We start from the raw sequence: 20547 nt of genomic DNA, 5'->3' as shown, positions 1-20547 counted from the left end.
AGGCCTTCTTCCAATTTACCTGCCATGGGTACCACTGATGAAACATGTGTTCATTAATCAAAGTTGTTGTTACATGAAAGTTTTCTGCTTCAAACTTGGCTAACACAGCCATATCAGGAAGTTGATCCCTGAACTCTTTGTGTCTCTCTTCTTAGCTGAAATCATGGTGCCTGTGGCTAGAGATGAAAATGAAAAACATATTTTTCAAGTTGTTTTTATGCAGAGCACAGGACCTCAGATGTAGACCCTAAGGGAAGAAACAGAACCGGAACTCTCCATGGCAGTGGAGAAGGGTCAGAAAGACCTGGGGGTGATTAGGGTGACAGCTGCACTCATTAACAAAGTTAAAAACACACATGTTCACAAACACTTGAGCTGAATATCTACCTGCTGGACTTCAATAGATATGTGTACATCAGTCTTATGGCTAGGCAGACACACGTGTTAATAGGATGGTCTGGATCTTTATCTTCGGGCTCTTGTATAATCCCAATAATGTGTTTTCATTTATTGAGAACCGCTGCTATACAACATTCAAGGAATATGTTCACCTTGAAGGAGATGTGATGATTGGTGCATTTCTCCCTCTTAATCATTTCCGCGAAGTCCAAACACTAAATAGTGTCTTCGGTTCATCCCGGATTCAGGATATTCCTATACAGTAAGTACATTATTCATTTCAGATTTCAGAATTCTTGTGACTTCAAGGATGTATGGATTAAAACTTCTTTGGGTTTTTCACAATCCCTCTTTTCCATTGTCAAATCTCTTCAAGTACATTTTCATGTGTACTGCTTTTTCTCTTTTCAAAGGAAGAGTGCTGATTTTTATGTTACTTATTTTGCTTTTCTCATATCACACAAAAATTCAAGAGCTACTTTTGTCATGCTCCCAATGCCAAACAATTGCAATATCATCAGTGTTAGGATGTCAATATCTGGATAATTTAGTTTAAGTATGACACAGTATCTCCAGGCTTTCCTTAAGGATCCATATGTGATCCTGCGAGCAGAGATGCTGTCACTGAAAGCTGCGACCCCTGAATACCTGCAATGTTGCTGCAGTGACAAGTCTTTACTATATTAGGAGCACCTGATTCCAGAACAGGACTGTCACCTTTAAGATTGGAAATCCAGTTTCTGCTCATCACATCTTTGTCCATATCTCTTTTTTATATTTCATTGTTTCTTTGCTAATCTCTTTTAATCTCCAACAGATCTTAAAACTATGCTGATAGCCATATATTTTTCCCAGTGCTTTTTCTCACTGCATGGATATACTCACCAAGAAATTCTTTCTCTGCATCTGACCTTTTAAAGTTTTGGGTACTTTGTTTTCTTTTTCCTTTTTTGAGATTGGAAGAATAAGGAAAAGTGTAAGAAATCTCTGATTTCAGCAGACAAATTAATGACAAATATTCAAGTGTGAATCTTTATAGAAGAAATAAGGTGTGCTTATCCCATACAGACATCGCAGATCTGTATGGATCATTGTAAACTGCCATGAATAAAGCAAAGGAGCTTGTGAATATCTTCGAAAAATAAGACCTGGTAGGAAAAAAAGCAGGTAGTAACTTAAAAGATAAAATATACTTTGAAGGTGAATCATGCTCAGTGTATTATTCTTACTCTGTATGTTTTAGAGTATTGGTGTGGTGCTACTAAAAAATCAGGACAATAGAGAAAGAAATATGTTTATACTTAAAAAGTCATGATCTATTGCTGGTCCTGACTCAGTTAGTTTGAATGTCATATAATGAAGATGGTGAAACTTCAAAAAATTTATATGTAGATGCATTAATTCATATGTCAAAAGCAGTAGTCAAGGTATATTCAAATTTTTTAGTATTCATATTTTCTCTTGAATTAAACCACAAACTTGTGTCATATGCCTATCAGCCTGGGGAACAAGTACCGGTTTGAGCCCTCCTACATAATCCTAACTATTGCCCCTTTTTATTCATGTTTTCCTCTGTTCTGCATATTTAGTAGTTCAGGAAAAACTGTGCATCTGTATGTGTTTTTCTCTGTATCATGCAGCAACATGCCCATATGTGGAAAAAGTATATTTCATTTACATGATCCATGAGATTCTAGTTTGTTCATGATTAATGAACAGATTGTATCCTATTAAAAATGAAATTTTCTTATAGCCAAAAATAAAATCAAAGTATTTCAGTAAATGAAATCATTATTGTTTCTATAAAATCCAATTTCCAAACATATTTTCCAACACACATATAAACAAATTTGTATTAATTTTTCCAGAATAAAAAAATTGATAAAGTGGAACAATTGTACATTTGATAGGACAATGCTCTGGTGTCTAAAAATAATACAGGATTGATTTCTCCACATTTATCCTCCTGTGTATTAGCAGTGAAACTTGATCTAGCCCTAACTGTATCTTGATACTGAGCTCATTTCTACACTCTTTCATATGGTTTTATAACTGAGATCTCTTTGTCCTTAAATGGCAGCTCTGTGGTTGCTTCTTTGTACATAGTCAGAATGGCTATTGAGTATTCCCTAAATCCTTTCATGGAGGTCTATCATGTATCTGGGCTGCATTCATTAACTTTCGTATTACCATTTTGTTGATTGTTCTTTTGTATCTACCAATATTACTTCATCTCCCGATTATTCATTTAATTAGAAATATAGCTATGTTTTGTAGCTCCCCTTATCTCAGGGCAGTTACAAAGAAGATGTATAAATGGAGGCATTTTCCAGTACATCTAGAAGCACAAACACATGGAAATCCTGTCTCAAAAAACCAAATAAGGGTTTATTAATTCTTCATAATTACATACAAAATGTGTTGATCCTATTCACCCATAACACCCATCCTCCATATTCACTCTCTCTCCTTCTCTAGCCCATATCCAGCTAACTGTGTGATTCAATATGTACTATTTTAATGGAGTCTTCCCTTGAGTGTGCTTGATCTTCTTGTGGTTACATCAGTGAAGAAACTGACTGTCTTTCTCCCAGCACCTATCAAATCTCAATAGTATCTCAGCTAGGTTTCATGCACATATCCTTCCTCATGATGCTATTTTTGTCTTGCTTGAGCACACGTGGTCTTTTAAGGTTTTTATAATCATCTTTAGTTCAATGTGTAGCTGTTATGGACAGAAAATATTCATTCCTTTTGGGTAATCAGAGCCTCTTTTAATATTTCTACTTCCCTTCAGCTATGATACCTCGGCGTTGTTTATGTGGCTGTGATGAGTAAGCTAAATTTATGGCTGAGAACATCATAATCTAGTTTTATATGTATCATGATCACTCATTGGTTTCTGTATGATTTGCAAACTACTGAAAAACAAAATTTTTAGATGATGGCTGAGGGATGCACTACTCCATGGGTACACCACTAAGTCATTAGAAGTTGATTTCATACTGGGTATATTTAGCAGAATAACAGTTCTTCCCTTAGGTTAATGAGTTAAGTAGGCACAGATTCTGGCCATTTTTGTAGCCCCAAGTATGTGTTCCATACCATGGAGTAGACCTTATGTCACATTAGCGAAAAGGTTCTCCACATGTAATGTGTGTCACCCTTTCTACCAAAGGGCATAGCATATAAAGCCAGTCATTTTTTCCATTTTATTATTTTTTTTCTATTTCAACATATACGTTTATAATAGTACACATGAATAAAATACATTACATATAGCAAGAAGAACCATGAAACAATAAGGAATTATATAAATGTATATTCATTGTCTTTTGGCTATTTGTGTTTGGAAATCGCGAAGAAAACATCTTTCTTATCTTGATGAGTCTAAAATTCTGAATGAAAATCAACATCTTGTTTGGAGGTTCTAGCAGGGGAGCGCAGCTACTCGTATACCCTTGACCGAAGACCGGTCCTCCTCTATTCGGGGAAGGTCGTCCTCTTCGACCAAGCGCGCAGCTTCGGGAGGGACGCACATGGAGCGGTGAGGGAGGAAGGGGACACCCGCCTAGCCAGCCAGATCTTTAAACCCCTTCCCAGATCTAGCCAATGGTCAGAATATTCTCCACAGTTGAGTGGAGAGTGTGATATGACTTTTTCACGTACTATGGTGCCTCACATTTGACCATGTCCCCTGGAGGGAGACACCTGGTGGCACTCAGAGGAAGGACAGCAGGTAGCCAAGAAGAGACTTGATACCCTATGAGCATATACTGGGGAAGTAATCCCCCTCAGGAACAGTCATAGGGGAGGGGAATAATGGGAAAATGGGGGGGAGGGGGGGAATGGGAGGATACAAGGGATGGGATAAACATTGAGATGTAACAAGAATAAATTAATAAAAAAACCAAAAAAAAAAAAAAAGAAAAAAAGAAAATCAACATCTATCATATATCATATCTATCTACTGAAAACATTTATTTAGACCTAACACCCTAAGCAACTAATCTTAATTGTTAAACTAAATTATCTGGTCTTCCGCCCATCAAAGACTTGAGAAGGGATAAAACTTAATTACTTGAGTAAACCTGAACATGTAGGTAACATCTTATAAAATGGAAAAAAAAAAATGACAGAGACAGTTTCTAGCTGAACGGTTAGCCAAAATTCTCTATAGTGTTGGAGCATCATCTCCAGTCTTCTGGCCCAGTATATCTGGCAGACATATTAGTGAGGCAGGAAATATTGAGGACTTGTTTACACTGTCTTGGTAGAGTCTGGACATCAATCTGACTGCATCCAAGCTGCCCATTTTAAGGAAAAATTCTGTCTGTGGAAGAAAAGAGGACATTTTGCCAGGTAGCCTGTTTGCCACATTTGAAGCCATCTCCATAAGGAGGCTCTTTGATACTCATAAGCCTCTTTGAGGTAGGCTTGGTGTTGCGGATAGTTAACCTGTCTCATTAAAATAACAAAATCAATTTAATATGCTATTGTATATTTGTCTCTGAGGGTTTTGAAGACCTTATCTAACTATGTTACCTTAGATATCTATAAATTCACTTCTATCTGTTAAAACTAGGATGTATAATCTTGTGATAAAATTAGACTAGTAATTGATATGACCATGATCTGACCAACTACCAATTAACTTGTATTACTTAATTATCCTAAACAGCTGCAGTCACACATTTTGGAAGTAAACATTGTATTATAATCGAGTTCTATAGATACAATACCTCATTTTAGAGTATATATATATAAAATGCTTGTAGATCATAATGATAAATTTGAATTCTATACCAGTGTATCAAAATTTAACTTACTCTGCATCATATACAAAATCTATACCAATGAATTAAAAATAACCTTATTTGTGAGTAACAATTAAGGCATTAGGTTGAAGAGTAGATTCAATAAACTACTTTCTATCCTATCATCCCTATATACTTCAGCTTATATGCTGAAAACAAATTTTAAAAAGTGGGGAGTCAGTTAGTGTGGTGCTCTCTCTTCTTTAAAGCATTGGGGAAGGATAAGCAGCAAGAATCTTAGGGATTTCAAAGCCAGATTTTGTTAATGACTGTGTTCAAGGCCATCCAAGGTTCATGGTCAAACTTGGTGTCAATCAATTCATTAACCCAGCCATTCAGTCAATACATTATTTAAATGATTAGGAGAAATTGTGTGAAATAATATGGACAGCTTAGAAGGACTCTGAATGTCATTCTCTCTCTTATTCACACAGTTATTGACACTTCTACCTAAACAGAGTCTCACATTCACATATGTGATGTACACAGTTCACAAAAACACAAAGGCAAAATAAGTTTCAGCCTGATTTTACATAAATTCCCAGGAATTAAAAGGCAAAACCAGTAATATACCTATTAGTTCAATGCCACCCTAGTGTATATAAGGTGTTTTATGCCTCCTCCATTTTATAACATATCTTAGAAATGATACTTGTGGCAATATGTAATTTGAATTTCCTTTTGCTAGTCTTTAATATATAGTATATTGTTAAAGGAAATGGAATGATTTCATCAAGATATATGTACCTTTCACAGTGGCAGAGGCTGAAATGTCAAGAGTTCTGAAGTTTTGGGTTGGTTTTGGTTATCCAGACAGAGTTTCTCTGTATAGCCTTGATTGTCCTGCACTCACTTTATAGACCAGGCTGGCCAAAATCCAGACACTAAGATTTCTGATGTTTGGTCAGAACGTATGTCTTTATTTATGGGTAGATCAAAATAATTTTAACACATAAATGATAAATATAGAAATGTAATAACAATTAGAGTCCCAGAGATCATAATTAATGGGTGTCTTTTCTGTAATATTTAATCTAATCCTATCTATTTGAAATGCTTACACTTATCCATGACAATCATGAGAAGATATTAAAATACTGAATTTATAAAAATAAAGCATTTTAATTATGAAAAACATTGCAATAAATAGGAAGGCTGTACTCTCTGTCTTTTTACTGTATACTTTTCATGCAATCTTTGCAGGTTTAATTTTAAGACCTACAAGTTGTATTTGGCCCTGATTTTTACCATTGAAAAGATCAACAGAAACCCTTATCTTCTTCCCAACATAACTCTGGGCATTGATCTTTATAATGTTATATCTTTTCAATTGGATATTTTTCGTGAAGCAATTATTTGGATGACAAAGACAATGAGGCCTACACCAAATTACAACTGTGGAGGGAACAGAAAGTCCCTTGCTGTACTCACAGCAACAGCATGGGCAACATCTCTTCTCGTTCCAACACTGATACAGCTCTACAAAATACCTCAGGTGAGGGGCGACGGGTGGGAATTAGGATCCAAGTATCCTTCATTGACATTATAGGTGTCTTAAAATGTAAATTAGTGGCACTGGAATTAATCAGGTATCAAAGGAAAGGATAAAGGTACATGATGGCTACATCCATATGTCCAGAACTTGAAATAGAAAGGAAGGAGAGCTGGATAAGGCCATTAAGGTTACTTACCTGGAGACCTGTCAACAATTTTGTGGTAATGGATTTACATTTTAAAATATGACACATTCATCTTCATCCTGACTGTTTCCATTTCTTGATTTGAGAGTGAGATTGTGTTGGATGCCAATAGCCTTACTCTGGTTTTCAATTTTGTTTTCCCTTCAGCTCACATATGGGCATTTTGATTCTGCTTTGAATGATCAAGGTCAGTTTAATTCTCTCTATCAGATGGGCGACAAGGACACATCTCTGTCCCATGCCATAGTCACTTTGATGCTTCATTTTCACTGGTCCTGGATTGGACTGATCCTCCCAGATGACCACAGAGGGATTCAGATTCTGTCAGATTTGAGAGAAACTATGGAGAGGAATAGCATCTGCATAGCCTTTTGGAAAATGATCCCTGCGAACTTGATTCCAGCTGCCACTATATCATGGAAAGATCTGGAGGAGATTCAGAAATCATCACCAAATGTGGTTGTCATTTATGGGGACATGGTTTCTTCACAAAGTTTAATGTTTCGCATTGCAAAGCTCTTAGTGACATGGAAGGTCTGGATCTTGAACTTTCCATGGGATGTTGACAGTCGTTCAGATTACTTCATGTTAGGGTCATTTCACGGGAGTCTCATTTTTTCACACCACTATGAAGAGATGGTTGAGTTTACCAATTTTATTCGAACAGTTAATCCTTACAAATACCCAAAAGATATTTATCTTCCTAAAATTTGGTTTTTATTCTTCAAATGCTCATTTTCTAAGTCTAATTGTCAACTCTTGGAGAACTGCCAACCCAATGCTTCTTTGGAGTTATTACCCAGACACATTTTTGACCCAGCCATGATTGAAGAGGCCTATAGTATATACAATGCAGTGTATGCTTTGGCCTACAGTCTCCATGAGATGAATCTTCAGCAAATTCAGATGCAACCATATGCTAATGGACAAGAAAAAACATTCTTTCCCTGGCAGGTAATATGTGTCCCTGTGTGTCATAATATCATCAAAGTGACATTTTATTTATTCTGTGTGGTACTCCAATTGCATATTATAGCTTTTAGAATACATGTGAGAAAATATTTGTTTTTCTATTTGTTTGTGATGCATAATGTTGAGTACTGATCCCTGTGGATGGTATGAAAAAAAAACAGGGAATATTTTATTTAATCAATATTGAGTTCACATTACAAGTTGCCTTACCCTTTTTTTTCATAATCCCTCTATTGTTAAAAGTGAGATTTTCCATATGTATTCCTCAGAACAAAGGAAGGAGCAAGAGATCCTGAAGAGTTAAGATGCTTCTGAGCACTACCAAAGGGTTATGAATTAAGGATCACTTTCAAGTGCACTTTAGAGTTCAAGACCCTCATTTAAAGGACAAAAAAATCTTAATATATTGAAAAAATGAAATGTTGTGGCTCCCTTTTCAAAGCCATTTGAATCAGCTGAACCACATATCTTAGTGTCTTGATGTCTTTTTGCTACTGTTTAGTTTCTATTGAAGAAAATAAGATTTTAAAATTTAATGCATTTGTCTCCATATATCTTTCTCCTACAAAGTCAGATTGATATATCCTTTAAATACATTATTTAAGCTGCTCATGTTTTATTTTTTGATTCGCTTATTCATTCATTTAACATATTCATTGCATCCCCATCTCACCTTATCTTCCAGCCTCAGCTTTCTTCTGATTCCTATGTCACCATTACTTATCCTTCAGAGGATGGGAGCCCCGCCTTCCCATCCACCCCACATCTACAATTAGTGTGCCTTCTTCACCTGTGGCCAGTTAAGACAGTCCTACTTGAGGAAGTGACTCAAAAGCTGGCGAGACAGTGCATGTCAGAGAAAGGCCACACTTCACTTACTAGGGGACCCACATGAATCATGAGCTGGCCATCAGCCACATCTTTGTAGGTAGCATAGGTTCAGTCCATGAAAATCTGTAGTTGGTGCTCCTCTCGCAGTCCCATCTGGGCCTTGGGTAGTTGGCTCTATTGTTTTTCTTGTGTAGCTCTTGTACCCTCTGGTGTCTTTTGAACCCCCCCCCCCACTCTTCCACAGGACTCAAGTGATCTATAAAATGCTTGGTTATGAGTATTAACATCTGTTTTCATTGCATCCTGAGTGGAGGCTCTCAGAGGACATCTATGCTAGGCTTCTGTACTGTTCCCTCTCTCCAACTACTTCTCCTTTCAATTCTACTTGCCCTTTTAAATGAAATTAAGCATCCTCTCCAAGGTCTTCCTGGTTATTTAGCTTTTGTAGGTCTATGGCTTGTATTAAAAGTGGGTCTCTCTGATTCTGAGTTTCTAGAATGAGGATGATCTCTTCTAGTTCTATTCATTTACCTGAAAATTTCATTATTTTCTAATTATTTCGTAGCTTAATAGTATTCCACTGTGTAAATGTACCACAATTTCTACATCCGTTCTTCAGTTAAGGGACATGTAGGTTGTTTCCCATTTCTGTATATATGATTAAAGCTTCTATGAACATAGATGAGCAAATGTCCTTATGTATGGAGGAGCATCTTTCATATGTATCTCCAAGAGTGATATACCTGGGTCTTGTCCTCAAAGTTATTTCCAATTTTCTGAGGCAGTGTCATATTGATTTCCAAAGTGGCTGTACATGTTTGCACTACCCCCACCAAAGGAGAAGTGTTCCGCTTTCTCCACATCTTGCCAGCGTGTGCTGTTATTTGTCTTCTTTTTCCTAGCCTTTCTTACTGATGGACAATAGAATCTCAGTGTTTCCATTTGTATTTCCCTGATGACAAAAGAATTTGATCACTTCTTGAACTGTTTCTCTGCTATTTGCTATTACTCTATCAATAATTCTCTGTTAAGCTCTGTGCTTCGTTATTTTTTCAAGACAGGGTTTCTCTGTATAAAAAGCCTTCACTGTCCTGGAACTCTTTTTGTAGAACAGGATGCCTTCAAACTTGCAGAAATCCAGCTGTTTCTGCCTCCAGAGTGCTGGCATGAAAGGCTTACACCACCAAGCCCTGAAAATTCTCCATTTTTTTTTTTTATTGTCTTTTGGTTTGTTGATGCTTACTGTCTTGAGTTATTTATATATTTCAGATATTAGCCTCTGTCAGATGTAGGGTTGGTGAAGATTATTTCCAAGCTTTACCAAAGTTTTTAGTTTTATCAGGACCCATTTATTAATTGTTGATCTTAGAACCTGAGCTATTGGTGTTCTGTTTAGGACATTGTCTCATGTGCCAATTAGTTCAAGGTTCTTCTTTAATTTTTTTATCAGATTTAGTGTGTCTTGTTCTATGTTGAGACCTTTAATTTACTTAGACTTTACTGTTGTGCATGATGATAAATATGAGTCTATTTCCATTTTCTACATGCAGGAATATAGTTAGAACAGCACTAATCATTGAAGATGTTATTTCTACTGTTGTATAGTTTTGTCTCTTTGCCAAAGATCAAGTTTAGGTAGGTCTGTTGATTTCTTACTGGGTGTTTGATTCAAGTCCATTGATCTACCAGCTTATGTCTATGACAGTACCTTGAATTTATTATTACTGATGATCTATAGTAAAGCTTGAATTCAGGCATGAAGATTCTTCCAGGAGATCTTTTATTATACAGGGTAGTTTTAGCTACTCTGTGTTATTTTGTTTTTCCATATGAAGTTGAGAATTGATCTTTCAAGGTTTAAAGAATTATGCCGGTGTTTTGATGGAGATTGTATTGAATCTGTAGATTTATTTTGGTAAAATTATTTGGTAAAATATTTGGTAAAAAAAAAAAACAGTTTTTAAAATGTTGATCCTCCCAGTCCATGAGCTTGGAAGATCTTTCCATCTCATGATAGCTTCTTCACCATCTTTCTTCAAAGACTTGAAGTTTTTTTCATACAAGTCTATCGCTAGCATGGTTAGAGTGATAGCAAGATAATTTTTTGTTGTTTTTGTTTCTGTGTGTTTGTGGCTTCCTGTGAAGAGTGTGATACTTTGGCTTCCCTACCAATTTGTATACCCTGTGATCTCCTCTACTTGTCATGTTGCTCTGGTCAAGACATCAAGTACTGTATTGAAGAGCTATGGAGAGAGTGGTCAGCCTTGTCCTGTTCCTGATTTCAGCTTTTTATCATGAGTGCTTAAAAACTCTAAGTCGTGGGGGCCAACACTATTGGTTGAAGGGATACACAAGAAGAGAATATATTTGGTAAAGAAATAATGAGTAAGGGTGCATGGACAGGAGGATCTTGCATCTCTAAGAGACAACCAATCAAGTTGCTACTTTATTTATATAGGTTTCCCAGAACAAAGAAAGACTAATGGTTATCAAAGAAGTACAGATTAAATGATTTTCTTTTGACATGTGTTTTGTTTTATTTATATATCTGAGATTACAAGACCAGTAATAATTAGAAGGTTAAAAATAAAACAGATATTATCTTAATTATCAGCCCTATAACTCTTAATCAAAGAATTTAAAAGATGCCTCTGCTGAAGCAAACATATTTATTAAATGACTACATGATTTTAGCCTTCTATAATTTTCAGTTTTAAAGTGCTCCAGAGAAACAGAAAATATCTGAATTGGTTGGTTTTTGTTTTGTTTTTGAATAGCAACTACCAATACCTAGTCCTGCATTATTAAGGAATAAATGGTTATTTAAGTCAATCTATCTAAAATACTGAGGTCTATATCTCCTGAAGTGTGGCCTATATTGGACCCTGTTTTATACTACATTTTCAGAGAACTTTAAGTGTATTGTAAAACACAACCTTGAATCTGGTACCAATTCTCGAAGCCAGTGGGAGGTTCTCATCCATTTATAAGTTTACATTGTTCCAATTATACTATTAGATTTTGCTTGGGGTTAGATACCCCAGGAAGATTCCTGAACTCTTTCTATCATTTAGAAATTCCTATAGATTAAAATTTCTGGCATCCAGCATAATAGAGTCTATGTTTGATTTTCTAGATAACAGAAATGGATATGTAACTGATATGATCTATGTACCCATATTTGAATGCAAATGTGAACTTACTTCAAAATGAATTCTGGAAGGAGCCCAAATACAAAATAAAATGCACAATTTCTAGAGGCAAAAAAAAAAAAAAAAAAAAAAAAAAAAAAGAAATTCCTAGGTTTATGCTTCTCTATTTTTATGTCAGCCTCAGAGCATAAGAAAGGCAAGCCCTATAAAGTTATTTACTCAGAAACAGAAGGTTCAGAGGATTTTTATGGAGACATTTACCTGATAAGCTTAGGACTTTCCTAAAAAGACTCAGAAAATAATTTTCTCAGGAAAAGACATAAAATAAATCATAATACAGATGGTCCATAAGAATACAACAGGCAGAGACCAAAACCTGAAAGATAGAGCTGCAGGGACCACACATTTGGCTCAGCTTTGCAGAAACTGTGACAAACAGTTATGTTCCCTTTAACTTTCACCATTTCCAGTGGATATGGCGACGTCAACTGAGATTCTTTGTACTACTTAAAAACAAACAAACAAACAAACAAAACAAATTATTTTAGAATCTCACGTTTATTTCACCATATGTGCCTGCATCTCTTTTAGCTCCTCCCTTTCCTAAAGAACACACTACTGAATATTCCGGTGAGAGGTCACACAGTAATGGATGGGAGAAGAAAGCTAGACTCAGAGTATGAAATTCTCAATATCTGGAATTTTCCAAAGGGTCTGGGATTAAAGGTGAAAGTTGGAACTATTTCTCCAAATGCTCCCCAAGGTCAACAGTTCTCTTTGTCTGATCAGATGATACAATGGCCAATAAAATTTACTCAGGTGAGTTCTGACTCATCTCACTTCTTTGACTTTCAATATAAATAAAAATAATTCTCAAGATATAATGATTCTTGTTGTATGCTGGAGCATCTTCCAACAAGAATCATTGCTCAACCATGTTCACAGCAGCCTTATTCATAATAGCCAGATCATGGAAACAGCCTAAGTGTCCCTCAGTAGAAGAATGGATAAAGAAACTGTGGTACATTTACACTATGGAATACTACTCAGCTATTAAAAAGAAGGAGTTCCCGAAATTTGTGGACAAATGGATTGAGCTAGTGAGTTAACCCAGAAGCAGAACGAGTCAAATGGCATATACTCACTTATATCTGCATACTAGCCCAAGGGGCATGTCTTATGAAAATCTTCACTTACCAGGAAACTGGGATAGAGGGGAGGACATCCTATTGGGACTCTAGATGAGAGAAGCATGGGAGGATAGCAAAGTATAAGGATCCAGAGGATCCTAGAAACCTACAAGACGAGCATTATGATGGGCAGATTTGGGCCCAGGGGTCCCACTCAAACTATGGCACCAGCCAAAGACAATACAGGCTGTAATTTCAAACCCCTACCCAGATCTAGCCAATGGACAGGACATTCTCCACAGTTGGGTGGAGAGTGGGGTATGACTTTCACACGTACTCTGGTGCCTCATATTTGACCATGTTCCCTGGAGGGGGAGACAGTGGCACTCAGAGGAAAGATAGCAGGCTACCAAGAAGAGACTTGATACCCTATGGGCATATACAGGGGGAGGAAGTCCTCCTCAGTCACAGTCATAGGGGAGGGGAGTAAGGGGAAAGTGGGAGGGAGGGAAGAATGGGAGGTTACAAGGGATGGGCTAACCATTGAGATGTAACAAGAATAAATTAATAAAAAACTGAAAAAAGATATAATGATTCTTGGACATTCATTTGATATCAAGAGTATACAATATAATGAACTGCACATAAAAAACAGCCAAGACAGACTATTTTCTCATTCCCTGACTCTGATCAATGGGAAAGTTTATTTTCTTATGAGTAGTATGTTTGTTAGATTTCTGTCTTTTCTACATAACATCATCAACAGAAGCATCTGAAGGAGATACAGGTTTAATTGGCAGACACTGTGAGCATATATTATATTATGGTGGGAAAAGAATGTATTATGAGCCAGAAAAAGTGATCACATCATGTTCACAGACTAGATTAAAAGATCAAAGAATGTGGTTGCTCATCTTCTATCTCCTTTTCATTCTATCGGTGGCAGTTGACATTGTAATACTAACACTCATTTTGTGGTGGATCTTTCCACCTCAGGTAAATATCTCCATAAAATCACACACACACACACACACACACACACACACACACACACACACACACACACACACACACAAGATTTGGTTCCATGATAAATCTGAGTACTATAAAGTTTTCAATCCATATTCACAGCCACATTGTATGTAAGAGCTCCTCCTTTCAGTCAGTAAGCATAGAGACAAGTTGAATCTGAATTTATACCATGACCTTCTAGAACACTGCCTTAATGGCCTGATTTTAACAACATCACAGAATTGGACCAAGACTTAAGGATATGGGCTGTGCAGCCCCAAAGTTGCCAGCAGTATTAATACCAAAGCACATTATCTTCCATTGTAAGTGTGAGAGTTTGCAAATTAACTCTTTGATGAGACTCAGAAATTCTCCATTTACTTGATTTTTTTCAAAGAATTGAGCATTTTCTAATAGCTTTCATCTTTCTCAGATTCCTCAGTCTGTGTGCAGTGAGAGTTGTAAGCCTGGATTCAGGAAAGCTGCCCAGGAAGGCAAGGCTGTCTGCTGCTTTGATTGCACTCCCTGTTCAGACAATGAGATTTCCAATGCGACAGGTAAATACAGGCTTCCAACTGCATTTACAACTTATCCATAAGAGTCTGCAGTATCAAAGCAAATGTAAAAGGAAAGAAGTAAGAAATGAGCTTCTATTTCTTGGTTAGACCTTAAGTATTGCTGTGACTTTAATTTCCTCTGGACATGGAATCATCATTGACTTACCTTGTTGTTCTATTGCAGACATTGTTCCCGAAAGAGGGCCATCTTGCACAAAAATTAACATTCTGTTTCTTTTTACTAAGATAATAGTGTTCTGATCACTCTTTCTTTGTGTTTTCAAACTTGTTCAGTCACATGTAGTATTCATTTAAAGCTTGTATTTCTCACATCATCTTTAAGAGTATTCCAAGTTTATTTACTTATTTTTGTACACAGTACTTGAATGGAGAGATAGGTTTGATTTCTCCACTACATATAGTTTATCTTTAACAAAACTATGTATCTTTAAAAATAGACTATTTTGTATTATATATTCTTTCAAAATCTTTGTCTCCTTTTTATTGAAAATAGTCTCTTCTCTCACAAAACATAACCTGAATATATCTCCACTCCTTCTACTTCTCTGGGTTTGTGCCCACACTCTCTTAAAAGAGATCTACTCCTCATTTTCAGGTTTCTAAGAGAGAACAAAACATAAAAAAAGATAAAACAAAAAATCATCATGTAGAACTTGGAAAAGAGAAAAACAAAAATCAAAAGAGTGCGCACAAGCACTAGAGATTCATATTTTTAGACATTAGACATAAAACTGCTAAAGTGAAACAGGACTTGGGGAGAATTTTGATGGCCCTGTGTTTCCTGATTTGGTCTCTGTGTGTACAAAAGAAGCATTACTCAGTTGTTATAGACAGCCTGTTCTTCAGGTGTATAGTTTCCCTTCTGCCTACCTTATCTCCCCTACACTTTCTGCCTCATCTTCTATGGAGTGTCCCTAATCTCTAAGAGGAGTACATAGATGGAGGTGTCTCACTTTGAGCTCTGTGTTTCAAGTTGTCTCTGTCTGTCTCTCTGTCTCTGTCTCTGTGCCTCTCCCTCTTCTCTCTTTCTTTGCACAGTGTCTCTATGTGTGTCTCTGTATTTGTTCCCTTCAACTGCAGGAGTAAAGGCGGATGCCTCTGCAAAATTGGGTGACTGAGTCCCTGATCTCTGAGTACGGCAGAATATAATTAGGAGTCATCTTTTTAAACCAGTGGTATTACTCTTCAACATGGTCTCTAGACTATTTAGTCTCTTAGTGTTGGTTTCTCAAGTTGTATCAGAAATGAGCTCCACCTCATGGATGTGGACCCTGTATCAAGTCACATATTGAATGGTTACAACCTCAAGTTGTGTCGCCATTACCTCAGCATATTTTGCATACATAACTGAATGTAGATCAATAGTTTTGGTTGGATTGTTGTAAAGACTCATATTTAGTAGCCTATACAATATCTTTCTGTGTCATAGACATTGGAAGATGGTGTTGAGGGTTCCATGTAGTACTATTTTGACCACCCATGCTAAATGTTTTGTCGGCATGTGTTGTCTTCTGCAGTGGGTCCTTGCTGTCAAGTTTGGCACAGCACACTATTTTCTTGACAGCAGACTATGTTTTCCGTAAGCCTAAGGTTATTGTGTAATGCAAATGTTGATTTCTGTAAACTCCCCATATCGGTTTGTAATTTTGTTCTGAGAATCTTCTGTATCGATGTTTTGTAAACATTGCTCTCCAAATGTGCCCTGATATGCCAGCAAAGCAGTTTATAGCAAAACACTGAATAAGCACGATAATAGGACTGATCTACTGCCAGTCAGGAGAGGAATTAGATAAATGAGGAAGTATATGGGTTAGTCACCATAAAGGATCAAGAGACATCAAGCGAGAGCTAAACAGGAAAAGATACAAAGTGCAAGTATCTCTAGCATGTAAGCTGCAGGATACTACATTAGCCTCTGGGGTTAAAATAGATTAATAACTGTTCAGTTCTTGTGCTGTGAAAAATTGTTAAGATAATACAATTGTGTCTCAGTTATTCATTTGAAAGCCTGGTTAAAAGAGAAACTTAAAAACAAATACTATATTAAAGTAGCTGTAAAATTTCCATTGCACTTATTAAGCAGACAAATCAAATTCTTAAAAACAAGTTCCACTCACACATGATGGTGCATGCCTTTAATCCCAGCCCTTGGGACGCCGAGGCAGGTGGATTGCTTTGAGTTTGAGGCCCGCCTGGTCTACAAAGTGAGTCCAGGACAGCCCAGGATACACAGAGAAACCCTGTCTTAAAAAACAAACAGACAAACAAGTTCCAGTACTGGAAATTTCATTTGTTCACAAGGGACGGTTAATTGGGCTTCATCCTCATTATTTTGAGAATTCAGTAGAATCATCTACATCTATCATAGGATATTTCAATTGCATTAGCTTTCTGCATTGGACTGAACATGCCTTTCATTTCTGCCTGTTCTTGTCTTCATTTCTTCTCTCAATTTTATCTCACCCTACTTCCTACCTGTCCCTCCTATTTTATCCTCCCTAGCTCCAGTCCCCATAAAATATGTTGTATTTCACCCTCTCACTGAAATTCCTGTGACCACACTAATCCCCTTTTTTATTCCAAACATTGTGTCTACAGAGTGTAGGTTGGATATCATTTATTTAACAGCTAATATAGAGATAGAAGCAAATACCGTATTTATCTGCCTGGGTCTGGCTTACTTCATTCATGATAATTTTTTCTATTTATGCTCATTTTACTGTAGGTTTCATGATGTTATATTTAACAACTGAATAATAATTCTCCTTCATGTAAATATATCACATTTTTATTTGTTTTTATATTGAAGGGTATCTAAGGTGTTCCTAGTTTTTGCCTTTTGTGGCTAGAGTACCAATGAACACAGTTAATCAAATGTCTCTGTGGTACTATGAGGTACCATTTGGATATATCCCCAAGAGTGCTATAGCAAGATTTTTAGGCAGATTGATTCCTAAGTGTTCTTCTTGTAGCACTCTTTGCCAGAAGCAGTTGTCAATTGTATTGTATTCTTAGACCGTTCACAAAAATAAGATGGACGGTCAAAGGAGTTTTGATGCATAGAATATATTTTTATTATGGTTTCCAATCTAATATTATTTTGATCTGTTCCTACTTCCTTTACCAGTCAAATCCACAGTCTTTCTTTCACTCTCTCTCTCATTAGAAAACAAATAGACATCCAAAAATAAGGATAAAATAAACATGATAAAATAAAAGCAAGTTACTAGGATAGGATTAAACAAAAAACATAAATAATTTAATAAACTCCAAAGAAACGCTGCAAGAAACACATGCACATATGTTTATATTCAGGAATCCCATACAAACAAAATTTGAAACTGTAAAAAAGAACTGTAAGGTTAAAAAATGCCCAGACATAGTATTGTGAAACAATAAAACTTCTAAAAACACCATTAAGCTAATTTTGTATTGACCATTTGCTACTGGGAATGGGGATGGCCATTAAGCTTTATTTTATTACCTACTAGAAATCCATTTGAATGTAATTTTCCTTTACCTGTAGTTGTTACTTAGATAGCTACTGTGTTAGAGATGAGGTTTGTGTCTCTTTCACATATCAATACTAGGACCTCAACTGCTTATACAGATACAGGTCATGTAAAGTATATAAATCCAGCACATAAAGATTTTCTTTCTTTGTTTCTTCCTTCATCACTGTTCTTACAATATTTCTGAATCCTTTTCTTCTGTGTTCACTTTTCCATGAAGAAAGGTATTTTATTGGGATACTCATTTTAGAACCAAGTATTAAAATCTGTTCCTCTCTGCAGACTGTCCATTAAGTTGTCTCTGTATTTATTCCTTTCTACTGTAGGAAGATGCTTCTCTGATGAAAGATGAGAAAAATATGGATCTATTGGTGCAGAAGAATGTCATAAGGCATTGATTATATTGTCACGTGTTTTTGTAGCACAAAAGTGTTTGTTTGCTTACTAAGTCAGTTGGCTATCTTATCTCAGAATTTGGCTGCCCAGATAGTGTAGGCATAGGTTACATGTCATGGAGTGGGTCTTTTTTTCTTTATAATATTTTTATTAATTCACTCATATTATATCTCAATTGTTATCCCATCCCATGTATCCTCCCATTACTCACTCCTCCAACTTTCACATTCCCTATTCCCCTGTGACAGTGACTGAGGGGGAACCTCCTCCCCCTGAATATGATGCTAGGGTATCAAGTCTCTTCTTGGTAGCCTGCTATCCTTCCTCTGAGTGCCACCTGGCCTCCCCATACAGGGGACATGGTCAAATGTGGGGCACCAGAGTTCATGTGAAAGTCAAGCCCCCCTCTCCATTTAACTGTGGAGAATGTCCTGTCCATTGGCTAGATCTGAGTAGTGGTTTGATGCTCACTGCATGTATGGTCCTTGTTTGGTGCCATAGTTTGAGCAGAACTGCTGGGTCCAGATCCGCTCATCATAGTGTTCTTCTTGTAGGTTTCTAGAATCCTCTGGATCTTTCTATTTCCCCATTCTCCCATATTACTCTCACTTAGAGTCCCAATAGGATCTCCTCACCTCTATCCCACTTTCCTGGTAAATGAAGACTTTCATGGGACATGTCCCTTGAGCTACTGTCCAGATATAAGTGAGTATATACCATTTGAGTCTTTCCACTTCTGGGTTGACTCACTCATTATGATCATTTTTAGTTCAATCCATTTGTCCACAAATTTTGGGAATTCCTTGTTTTTAATAGCTGAGTAATATTTCATAATGTAAATGTCCCACAGTTTCTTTATCCATTCTTCTACTGAGGGACACTTAGGCTGTTTCCATGTTCTGGCTATTATGAATAAGGCTGCTATGAACATGGTTGAGCATATGTCCTTATTGTGTACTGGAGCATCTTCTAGAAGTGGAACAGCTAGGTCATTTTTTTATTAATTTATTCTTGTTACATCTCAATGGTTATCCCATCCCTTGTATCCTCCCATTCTTCCCTCCCTCCCATTTTCCCCTTATTCCCCTCCACTATGACTGTTCCTGATGGGGATTACCTCCCCCTGTATATGCTCATAGGATATCAAGTCTCTTCTTGGTAACCTGCTGTCCTTCCTCTGAGTGCCACCAGGTCCCCCCCTCCAGGGGACATGGTCCAATGTGAGGCACCAGAGTACGTGAGAAAGTCATATCCCACTCTCCACTCAACTGTGGAGAATGTTCTGACCGTTGGCTAGATCTAGGTAGGGGTTTAAAGTTTACCACCTGTATTGTCCTTGAACAGCTGGGTCTTGATGAAGCCTTATTCCCAGTTTTCTGAGATAGCACCAGATAGATTTTCAAAGTGGTTGTACTAGTTTGCATTCCCACCAGCAATGAAGGAGTGTTCCTCTTTCTCCATATCCTCACCAACATGTGATGTTGTTTGAGTTTTTTATCTTAGCCATTCTGATAGGTGTAAGATGGAATCTCAGAGTTGTTTTGATTTGCATTTCTCTGATGACTAAAGATGTTGAGCATTTCTTTAAATGTTTTTTCAGCCATTTGATATTCCTCTGTTGAGAATTCTCTGTCTAAATCTGAACCCCATTTCTCAATTGGATTATTTGGTTTTGTGATGTTTAATTTCTTGAGTTCTTTATATGTATTGAATATTAGACCTTTGTCAGATGTAGGGTTGGGGAAGCTCTTTTCTCAGTCTGTAGGCTGTCACTTTGTGCTGTTGACAGTGTCTCCTGCCTCACAGAGCTTCTCAGCCTCATGAGGATCCCACTTGTTCGTGAATTGGGAGAATTCGATAAGTAAAAGTGTCCATATTACCCAAAACAATTTACAGATTCAATGCAATCCCTATCAAAATAAATACACAATTTTTAAAAGACCATGAAAGATCAATTCTGAACTTCATATGGAAAAACAAAAAAACCAGAATAGCGAAAACAATTCTATACAATAAAAGATCCTCTGGAGGAATCTCCATACCTGATCT

The 20547-nt window shown here is 36.8% G+C and overlaps 1 protein-coding gene across 2 annotated transcripts in view; it reads left to right on the top strand.

Annotated features, from left to right (window-relative positions):
- Positions 1-452: 452 nt before the first annotated feature.
- Positions 453-20547, top strand: part of LOC127196876 (vomeronasal type-2 receptor 116-like) — a 28750-nt gene continuing 8655 nt past the window's right edge. The window contains exons 1-5 of one of the 2 annotated variants that reach the window (XM_051154614.1): positions 453-661; positions 6420-6711; positions 7064-7870; positions 12463-12690; positions 14446-14569. In XM_051154614.1, coding sequence (XP_051010571.1) covers positions 453-661; positions 6420-6711; positions 7064-7870; positions 12463-12690; positions 14446-14569 — 1660 coding nt within the window. Of the gene's footprint in view, positions 662-4587; positions 4599-6419; positions 6712-7063; positions 7871-12462; positions 12691-14445; positions 14570-20547 lie in introns of those variants that run through there. The other variant, XM_051154615.1, reaches the window with a different exon arrangement.

This window comes from Acomys russatus, chromosome 13 (assembly GCF_903995435.1).
Source record: "Acomys russatus chromosome 13, mAcoRus1.1, whole genome shotgun sequence".
In the NCBI taxonomy this organism is placed as follows: domain Eukaryota; kingdom Metazoa; phylum Chordata; class Mammalia; order Rodentia; family Muridae; genus Acomys; species Acomys russatus.
The sequence above is the reverse complement of the archived record's forward strand: the minus strand, read 5'-3'. Positions and strand labels throughout refer to the sequence as shown.